The 10769-nt window shown below is 41.6% G+C and overlaps 1 protein-coding gene across 2 annotated transcripts; it reads left to right on the forward strand.

Annotated features, from left to right (window-relative positions):
- The first annotated feature begins 1171 nt into the window (after nt 1-1171).
- On the forward strand, nt 1172-9471 carry LOC136500225 (protein SEMI-ROLLED LEAF 2-like). 2 transcript variants are annotated; one of them, XM_066495599.1, is made up of 19 exons: nt 1172-1683; nt 1992-2066; nt 2163-2278; nt 2387-2498; nt 2605-2730; nt 2834-2881; nt 3602-3807; nt 4954-5150; nt 5595-5875; nt 5983-6132; nt 6326-6697; nt 6842-6991; nt 7223-7298; nt 7396-7520; nt 7717-7908; nt 8064-8204; nt 8362-8496; nt 8698-8898; nt 8979-9471. In XM_066495599.1, exons 1-19 carry the CDS (start codon nt 1549-1551, stop codon nt 9093-9095), a joined length of 2955 nt encoding a protein of 984 aa, XP_066351696.1. In that variant the 5' UTR covers nt 1172-1548; the 3' UTR covers nt 9096-9471. The 2 variants fall into 2 exon arrangements, with proteins under 2 accessions (XP_066351696.1, XP_066351701.1); XM_066495604.1 differs by having other exon boundaries at nt 1175-1683; nt 2608-2730.
- Nucleotides 9472-10769: the final 1298 nt, after the last annotated feature.

Consider the following 10769-nt stretch of genomic DNA (forward strand, 5'->3'; position numbering starts at 1 on the left):
AGTAACTCTAGAGTTATTAAAAATAATTAAACCGTTTAGTAGCTACTAAAATTTAAAGTTTAGTAGGTCGAATCAAACACCCTCCTGCCCACGGCGGTAGTAAAGAAATCCGTCGCATTACTAAAGAATCGCCCACGGCGGTAGTAAAGAAATCCGTCGCATTACTAAAGAATCCAATGTCCTGACTCCTGACAAAACACTGACCTACATGATTAAACAGGCATGGCATCATCTAGGGTGCACCAAACCTGGAGCGACCGGTAAGTCCTAGGTTGCATCGACGACGTCTTAGGGGATATTTTGATCCTCTAGATGCTACTAAAATTTATGTTGCAACGAAGATATCAATAAAAAATATTAAATATAGATTAATTATAAAACTAATTACATAAATAGAGACTAATTTTTGAGACGAATTTTTAAGCCTAATTAATCTATCACTAGCACATGTTTACTGTAGCACCACGTTGTCAAATCATGGACTAATTAGGCTTAAAAGATTCGTCTCGTAAATTAGTTACAAGTTATGCAATTAGTTTCGTAATTAATATATATTTAATATTCCATGCATGTGTTCAAACATTCGATGTGACAGGGATTTTAGGCGTCTCTGTAGAAACCAAACACCCCCCTAGAAGTTCCTTTAATCGTATCAGTCATGCTTATCAATTATGATATATTGTTTTTATCTTTTAATAAAATAGTATCAGTTGACTTATAAGCCACCGAAACGATCCAGCGAAATAATCTAATGGATGAACGAATAAAGTATGTCATTATCCAATGCCTGACAGCTGTCACGAGAAGATCTCCGAACCCCCCAGAAATTTCAACTCCAACTCTCTCAATTAATCGATATGCCCCAATATAACAATTAGAGTAAATCTCAAGTCTGCCCGTCAAAGATAGAGATGATTATGCTCCTCTTCGTTTATGTTATGATGAGATGAGCTGGATGAGCTCCTTCAATTCCCAACTTTTCATGGTAGACGGTTTTGACCCTAATTTCTTTTGGTGAACAACCCTGGGCCCTGCCGCCCCGGGGGGGGGGGGGGGGGGGGCGGGGGGGGGGGGGGGCGGGCGCGCACTCCTCGACGTTCAAAACGCAGGAGTCCATCGCAAGTGCGTACTGGCGTGGGCATAGCACGCCACGCCCTGTTCGCACTTCACAGATCACAGTGGCGCGTGTGGAAAACGCAGGTCACTCGGCGCGGGGAACGCAGGAAAAGGCTGCTGCAATTGGCGCTGCCACCGAGGCGTCTCTCTTTCTCGGTTTCTCTCTCTCACGTGGTACTGGTATCTCCTCGGCCCTCGCCTGTCCTCGCACTCCAGCGGTCCAGCCCTCTCCCTCACTCCTCCCCTCCCACCCCAAATTCCCCCTCTCCATTTTGGGTTTTGGGTCGGTCGGGCGGCGGCGGCGGCGGAGCTGGGAGGGGAGGCCTGAGATATCCTGCAAACGGGAGTTCGGGCGCTCTCTCTGTGGCCGGAGAGGCGCGGGGTGAGATCTACGAGGGCCGCTGCGGCGTTCTCGCAGGGCCCGCGGAAGACATGGGTTTCCTCTCTGCGAGGGTGCTGCCGTCGTGTGAGAGCATGTGCGTGTGCTGCCCCGCGCTGCGCCCGAGCTCGCGCCGCCCCGTCAAGCGCTACAAGAAGCTGCTCGCCGAGATATTCCCCAAGACGCCCGTGAGTATTCGGTTCTCCTCTCGCTTCGCTTCGGTCGGTGCGCGTGTCTAGTTTAGGAAGTTCGGTACCGGCATTGGCTGGCTGTTGCGGCCGCGTGATGCATTGTGCTATTTTGGATCTGCAAGTTGTTGGTAACAAGCTTCCTTATAAAATGCCTAGCGGAATATTTGTTCTGTGCCTCTGTCAAGTGTGTTCTGTCTTCTCTAACTTAATTTTGTGGATAATGTTGATTTTAGTGTTGATTGTTTGCGGCATTAGTGGTCAAGTGTATCGCTGCTTACAATGTTTACATGGTTTTCTTTTTGCAGGATGGTGCTCCAAATGAGAGGAAAATAGTGAAGTTGTGCGAGTATGCTGCGAAGAACCCACTGCGCATACCAAAGGCATGTGATGCTGCCATTTTGTGATGTATTGCACTGCTACAGGATGATGTGGTTAATCATTGCTTGTTTCTTCTTCACTGCTTGCTTGCCTGCCAGATTGCCAAGTTTCTAGAGCAGAGGAGTCACAAGGAGCTGCGCTCTGCTCATGTGAACTTCGTCAGAATCATCACTGAAGCTTACAGCAAGCTACTCTTCATTTGTAAAGAGCAGATGTGAGTTAGTTACCACTTGGGCAATATTTATTGCAATGTTAACTGTTGATGATAAGGATTTGTGGCAGCGTTCTTATGTTGTCCTACTGTGCACATGTGTTGTTGCAGGGCATATTTTGCCATCAGCCTAGTGAATGTCCTTACCGAGCTTCTGGAAAGCAAGCAGGAGAATATTCACATCCTTGGGTGTCAAACTTTAGCAAACTTTATTAACAGTCAGGTGGGGCATGACATTCAGACATGTTCTGTGCTTTAAGTTTTCATATAATTGGTCATCATGATTTTGTTGAGTATGCATTATGATTCAATTTCCCCCCGCATATTAGCAGGTAGACAACACATATGCACGCAATATTGAAAGCTTGGTACACAAAGTATGTGCGCTTTCATGTCAACAGGGAGAGGAGCACAGGCTTCTGAGGGCAGCAAGCTTGCAGTGCCTGTCAGCAATGGTAATACATAGTTCACTTCTTTCCTCCCTTTACTTTCCTGATGCTTTCTGGCAGTTTTTTTTCCTGGGGTTTAGGCTCACTGACTATCATAATGTTTCCGCAGATCTGGTTCATGAAGGAGCATTCATACATATTTGCTGATTTTGATGAGGTTGTTGTATCAGCTTTTTATAGCATTGACCTGTTGTTAATACTTCTATTTGCCTTTCCACTATTTTGCTTGTTTGTACAACTTATTTTCATGCTTAGAAATAACCAGCTTGTCTGATTAGACTTGCTTCGTGTCAGTCCTCTCTTGCTTGAGATGCCTTGTCTGGATTTCCGGACCGAGTACTATCAACTATTTGGGGCTGCAAACTATTACATTTTTTCTTCGCTTGTCCATGGATGTTAGCTTACGGTTTTTTTGTTTCTTCTATGAATCTCCGTCCTGAATGATTATAACATGATGTTTTAAACCAAACTGGTTCAGCCTTGTCTCTCCATTTCTAGGATAGATGTGCTTGATCCATCTATAAATTAGGAATTCTTTTTTTTTTGGCAAAAGCTATCATTAGTACATGCTAAACTGATTTGGTGTTGTGTGTTGAATTTAACCTGATAAATTTTGTGCCTACACTCTTCTGAGGTTTTGATTTGTGGTCTAGTTCCTTGGTCTTGTGTTGTATCAAACTCCTTTTATTTTAATAAACAGATACACAAGCCTTTTGTGCATTCTTGAAAACTATTCTGCTGCCGATTGAAGTTTTGACCTGTTCTTGCATTCTGTTTGAAACTTTTTGATTGGTTGTTGAATGCATTTGATTTCAGTATTTATTGAGTTCAGTGAAACAATGGAAATTGAAGATTTAATGTCCTGTGGATTTGGCAGATAGGGCATTCAGTGTTGGACAATTATAGGATGGAGATGGAGGAATCTAATGGTGGCGGTGATGACAGACATGCATTGCAGCATAATTGGGTTGATGAAATAGCAAGGTCTGAGGGTAGACCTGGCGTAGGTGGTGGTAATGATGTGAATATTAACACTACAACTATTAGGCTGCGACCATCAAGAAATTCGTCAGCTCTTACCAGGTAAGGCATCTTTAGCTGGTATCTCCCTTTCATGAACTTTCTGCTGAAAATGTATGCTGTTGCGCGCCATGCGAGTTCTTGCACCATGGTATTTTGTTAGAGTCTTATATTCATCTCGAGCAATAGTGCACACCTTTCTTCTCATTTGTCGAAGGGTTCAGTGTTCAGACCGTAACCGAGATCCGACAGCATGCTTATGCTCTGATGTTATTTGACGTTTTTTCGTCCAATATAATATCTTTGGAGTGTATAGACGTGGTAGAGGTGGAGATCTGATAGCACAAAGATGTAGATCAATTCTGATTTTTGGATCTGCGTGCTGTAAGCTGTGTCCATTTGGGCATGTAACTATTTTTCAGTGAAGCTTAAGTTTTGTGTTGTTGTCTGTTGCTTGGTTCTGGGGACGAAGCGTTCTGACGTCTGTGCTGCGCATGCTGGCTCTGTGTGCTCAGATGTGTTTGGTGTGTTTTAAGTAGATTTTGGTTTCGTGATCAAACAATGAACGCTTTTGTAATTTCATTGCTGTGACGTCATGAAATTTGAGCTTCCCATCGTGGAAAAATAGATCAATTCTGATTCCTACACTATGGCTTATTTGTTTTTCTATTACATTCTTACTAGGTTACTGATATGCAAAAGATAATTTGTTAAAAAGCATGTATCACTTAAACTACTAATGTCCAAGAGTGCTGTAGAAGAATGTCCTATCAATGTAAATAATTTAGGGTCTTTTTTTGTTGATCTATGCATCTTCCGAGCTATCAATTGAAACATGCTAACATTATATAAAAGTAAAACACCTTGCCAATTATTATCCCTCCTATATATTGTGGCCTGCCGTCTTCCTTTTCTTTTTCATATTTTGTTTTTAGTGTAAGTTATATATTTTTCCAGAAAGGCCGAGGCCGAATTTCATTACGATTTGTAACGAAATTACAGAGTATCAACTGAAAATAAAGAGCTAGCAACAGCGACTATTAAAAGAACGAAACCGTTGATGAGATCGATCACAGAGGGATCAATCTCAACGACAAAACCTCTGTGTAAATTATATATAAAGTTATTCATTGTACAGTTGTACTCCATTTTCACCTGCCCTAGTTCAATTTACACAATAGATCATGGTTTGTTTTAATGGAATCACAGGGATGAACGTGACTCCCCAGAAGTATGGTCGCATATTTGTGTCCAAAAGCTTGCAGAACTGGCCAAAGAGAGTACAACCATGCGTCGCATTCTAGATCCAATGCTTTCATACTTTGATATGAAGAAACAGTGGGCCCCACGACATGGATTGGCTTTGCTTGTTTTGTCTGATATGGCTTATATGGAAAAGAGTTCAGGTATTTACTCCCAAGAAGTTTTGAGTTCAGAAATTAGACTTGTATGACAATACCAAGCAACATTATGTTCTATTTGAAATTTCTTTCAAATATTTGTACATGGATTTTGTGAAGGATTTTTTCTCCTTATGGTGCTATCGAGTATGTTTTTGGTCTCCTTTGTTTCTTACATATTGCCAACATATGCAATCATCTTTCCCAGAGAGTACTTAACTCCACAATTTTAACTATTATTTGTTAGAATAGATTATCTGTTTTATTACAATCAGTCTTCATGGAATATGTGGAGCATCCACATTCTTCATCACATTATCCTCAAAACTCAGTATGGTGTGGTGTCACCCTATTATTGAAAACATTATGATATGCACCACAACATTGTTTCCCTATGTGTCCTGTTTTTCGTTGCATTATCCGACAACTCAGTTAGGTCTTGTCTTACAGGCAATGAACAGCTGATTCTAACCACCGTCGTCCGGCACTTGGATCACAAAAACGTTTCACACGATCCTCAGACAAAATCAGATATTATTCAGACAGCAACGTCCTTGGCACGGCAACTTCGATCTCGAGGATTTGCTGTTGAACTTGTAGTGGCAGGTGACTTGTGCAAACACTTAAGGAAAACACTAGAGGCTGTGGAGTCAGGCAATGTTGAAGATCAGAATTTGAATGAATCTCTTCAGAATTTCTTGGAGGACTGTCTTATGGAAGTTGTTAGAGGAGTATGCTCTGATTAATCTGCTCTATTACTTAACTGATATTGACATTTCCCATTTGCATACCTGTTCTTTGCCCCACTTAATTTGCTGTTTTCTGGAACTTCTGTTAGATCAATGACGTGCGCCCCCTCTATGATATGATGACAATCACATTGGAGAATTTGCCTTCTATGCCAACTGTTGCCAGAGCAACCCTTGGAAGTTTGCTGATCCTATCACACATAATCTCGTTGACATCAGTATCGTCTAACAGTCCTATGGTCAGTTGACAGATCTGAATTTAAGCTATCATCTTAATTTCCACATTATTTATATACTTTTTTTTTAACTATGGAACAAACAATATCCCCTACCTCTCTCCCTGCGTAATTTCCACTTGTATTTGTCAAAATCCTGTCTTTTGACCACCTTTACCATCTTTGATGTTTTTTGTTTTGTTTTGCTTGTCTCTAGGTATTTCCAGAAGCACTTCTCCAGCAGATACTGAAGTCCATGATACATACTGATATCGACACTCGTGTGGGAGCACACCACATGTTTTCGGCTATTATTGTCCGAGGGCCAAGCCATCTGCGGAGTGAATCAGAGTACCTATACGAAACAAAAAAGCAGTCTCGGACTACATCTGTATTTGCTTCAGCTACTGCTCTACTGGAGAAGTTGAGGAGAGAAAAGGAGAGTTTAAGTTCAGATAAGACTCAAAATATCATGCATGATGATGTGAAGGAAATGCATGAAGAGGATAAACGGAAAAATCCAGCTTATTTCTCTAAGCTGGTTTCCTCTTTCATTGAAAGATGTGCAAAGCGAAGTAGCTCTGTAGAGGTACTCCGCACATTACCACTGAATTCCCCACCACACCCCCACCCCTGCTGAAGTTTATTTTTATCTCTCTTACAAATTTTCCTTTTGCCATCAGCTGTGTTATTAGTGTGTAACACTAACCTCTTCCTTGTGCAAATCTTTCAGGAGGCCAATATTGCCATGCTAACTGAAGATCAAACCAACCAATTGCTGTCTTCATTCTGGATTCAGGCCAATCAAACAGATAATACTCCTTTTAATTATGAGGCTATTGGCCATTCATACAGCCTAACAGTTCTTTCTTCCCGCCTTAAGGTATGAATTTGTTTGGAAGAAAAATATCCTTCTGACGTTTTGTTAACGAGACAACAAAAAATTTCACAGAAGCACAAAGTTGTCAGTCTTCTCTCCACGTTTTTGGGCAACAACTTTATTTCATAAGAGATTCAGTAGACTTGTTACTTGTCTGTGTCCAATAAGGCATCCTTGCCTTTGTTTAATAATCCTCATACTTATGACAGTCCAATAATCCTCTTGATGCTACAGGATTCAAGCAACGGCAATATCATTCAGTTTTTGCAATTGCCATTGTCCCTTCGAAGTGTCGCTTTAACCCCGAGTGGTATGATCTGCGTTGTGAAATTTTATGGTTTTCTTAGCCCTGCTTATTTATCTTTCTCATGCAAAGTCACATGCTTTCGTTTATGCAATTTTTTCAGAAGTTCTGCCGGCTTCTTGCCAACGGTCTATTTTTACATTAGCAGTGAGTGTGCTGGCTTTTGCTGGAAACGTTTGTCACATCACTGAACTGTCAGACTTGCTAAGGTGTTTTTTATGTTCCAAAGTAAGTTTTGGTGCAGAGAATAATAAGATATTATGCCCTTTTCACACAAAATACTTCATGCTCTATCTCCTTTGATGGTTTTTTTCATGTTCCCAGCTATCTTATACCAGCTTCTGCTTCTGTAATATTTAGCAAATATAAATGCATTGGTTTTTCATGTATGATTAGTGAAAATGTATTATTAAATGCTATGCAGATGGACCCTTACCTAAGAATAGGTGAAGACTTGCAACTCTATGTAAGGTTGCAATCGGATCTAGGCAGCTATGGTTCTGAAAGTGATCAGGAGGTTGCCAAATCCATGCTTTCTGACTGCAGGACAAAAGTAGGGATCAACGATCAGCGAGTGCTTGATGTTATTGCCTCTGCACTTTCTAATTTCATTGAGGTTAGTCTTTTGCACGGTCAGTGTGATTTTGCCATATGTTTTTTGTTGGCATTGCATGCTGGCATCACATGCTGTTGTGAAGCAAATGTACCATCCCCCTCCCCCCTTTCCAATTGCTATTTCCCTTGTTTTTCTAATCGAAACTGCACTAACAGATGGGCAGGGATGTACTAACAAAGGAGCTCACTGAGATGTTCACACCTGAAGAGATGCCTCTGTTTGGGTCAAATTCAGCACTTGACTGGGCCAACTTCAATGCACAAGCATTTTCTGATGAATCCCTTTCTTTTGATGAGGTGGGTTGCTTACATTAAACACTGAACAGACCTTATGGTTCATTGGATGAGGGCACTTGTGTATGTCTGGAATGATTCAATGTTCCACCTTGTTATTTTTCTTTTCATCATGACAAAAAATGTTTCTAGATCACCTCACAAGTCCTTTGCATTGCAGGAATCTTCAAGAACCTCTTCAGTAGATTGTGGCTTGCGCGAGTCACCAATCACCAACACTGCTAGCTCCATCTCAAAGATTACTCTACCACAGTCTGTTCCACATGTTTTAGGTGTCGGTCAATTGTTGGAATCAGTAAGTACCCTCAAAATTCAGTTGACTTGTTACTCATCTAGTTCACATTTGTACTAACATTGTTAAGTATCAGCAATTAGGCATCCTTGTATGTTTTATACATCGCTTTCCCTTTCAACCTCTAACTGTGGCATCATGGTAGTATATTTATTATATCACGCAACCAAGTTACCAGTTTCTGAGTATCGTCTCTGTTATCAGGCACTACATGTGGCTGGCCAGGTTTCAGGTGCATCTGTTTCAACCTCACCTCTTCCATATGGTACAATGACTAGTCAATGTGAAGCCCTTGGATTGGGCACCAGGAAGAAGCTATCAAGCTGGCTTGTCAATGGACACGAATCAACCCCGGACAATCCTATGCCGAGTCTTCCCACTGCCCATCATTCCATCATTCCCAAGGTATGGAGATGGCACATCTGAAACATGTCTCCTAGAATGCTGTTATCATGTATATTCTCACACAATCTGCATTTGTCCAGGCAAACCCTGCCATGTTCCGCACATCATCAGAACCATGTTCTGCTGTAAAGCTTCCACCTGCCAGCCCCTTCGATAACTTCCTGAAGGCTACCTATCGCACCCAGCTGGAGCTGTGATCGACTGACCTAAACACAGCCCTCTGCTGGACTGCAGTTCCAACGCATAGGGTACTAGGTTATCTAATGGAACACCTTATCTATGACGTGGTTTTAGTTGTAGTAGCGTAAGTATGTGTATCTATCTACTAGATGTCTGTAGCGTATGCATATCTATCATCTTACGACTGTGCCTCTGTAGTTGTAAGTCGCGAGCTCTGTGTCGCCTGTGCAGACTGAGTTGTATGAGAATACTGAGTGTGTTTGGCACTCCTGTATGCTTGCCAAAACGTTTGTTCTGAGGTCTTTCTTTTAGGTATTCTTAAGGTAGAGGGAGTTTAGAGGGAGCTTCTGTATGCTTGTGAAATCGTTTGTCGTAACTCGTAGTGTTGTGTTCATAATCACGGTATTGTCTAAAAATGTCTCGTACTCCTGTTATGGGCCGCTAACGCAACGCAACTGGAATAAATCAGTAGCGGTTTCGGCAATACTCCATCGGCAAGCAGCAGGGAAGTATTTCTGCTAGGGGGATTTGAAGCAGTTGTTTCATTCTATCGCCGGGTGTGTTGTTCCGCTTGGGGCACCATAAACACTCCCGGCGTTAATACAGGCACACTGCTTAGCCTAGTAGTATTGCCGAAGCACACACTGCTTAGCCTAGTAGTATTGCCGAAGCGGAACACTGCTAGTAGCCTAGTAGTATTGCCGAAGCGGAATTTTGAGGAAGATGAGATCCATCCCCACACCTCCACTATTAGGCGACTCTTGGCGACTTAACGGAGGAGGTGATGGATGATAACAATGCGGATTTTGATGGTGTACTTGTTAATGTGCCCAACAAGGTGGCAAAAAGTAAAAAGAAAATGGAATTCCTTAATAAGAATGCAGCCTTGAGAAAAAAAAAAAATTATTCTAATGAAAGGTGTATTCTGGAATTGCAGATGACTGCGTGACTTAGCTAAACATACATTCTTACATGATGTGCCTGTAGACAGTAAACTTGATTTTATAGCTTTATCAGAAACCAACAAAAATAGTTTATCGACTTAGTGTCTAGATTTTTTTTTTTTTGGGGTTGGTGATGCCCTCGGGGTATGTCCGAGGGAATGCTAATGAGAATAAATCAAGAGTTTTTTTTGAAGTAGAGAGTATTGAGGATGGTGAATTTCACATCAAGTTTATCCTAAAAAAATAAAGTGGATGGTTTTCGTTGGACACTTTTGTCTGTTTATGGGGCGGCACAAGATGAATATAAAGAACAATTTTTATCTGAGTTAGCATGAACATGTTCTAACTGTGGGAATCTATCCTTCTTAGTAGGGGGAGATTTTAATATCATCAGAAACCCTTCGGAAAAAATAATTCAAGATACAACGATAGATGGCCACTTTTGTTTAACGCTATTATTGAAACCTTGAACTTAAGAGAATTGGAGATGACGAGAAGGAAATACATGTGGGCTAACTATGCGGAGGTTCCAACATATGAAAAGTTGGACCGTATCTTAGTAACAACTGAATGGGAGCAAAAATTTCCGCTAGTCTCTGTCCAGGCGCTGACCCGGGAGATCACAGATCATACACCCCTATTACTAGATGGTGGCGTACCGTCTCACCGTGGCAATGCTAGGAATTTTAAATTCGAGCTAGCGTGGCTAACAAGAGATGGTTTTTTTATCTGGTGAAAGGGGTTTGG

Source organism: Miscanthus floridulus, chromosome 1, assembly GCF_019320115.1.
Source record: "Miscanthus floridulus cultivar M001 chromosome 1, ASM1932011v1, whole genome shotgun sequence".
NCBI lineage: Eukaryota > Viridiplantae > Streptophyta > Magnoliopsida > Poales > Poaceae > Miscanthus > Miscanthus floridulus.

Bases quoted from the DNA above. Each gene is read 5' to 3' on its own strand.
- LOC136500225 (XM_066495599.1), top strand. From the start codon at position 1,549: ATGGGTTTCCTCTCTGCGAGGGTGCTGCCGTCGTGTGAGAGCATGTGC. The intron at 1,684-1,991 runs GTGAGTATTCGG...TTCTTTTTGCAG, and splicing joins AGATATTCCCCAAGACGCCC to GATGGTGCTCCAAATGAGAG. The intron at 2,067-2,162 runs GCATGTGATGCT...CTTGCCTGCCAG, and splicing joins ACCCACTGCGCATACCAAAG to ATTGCCAAGTTTCTAGAGCA.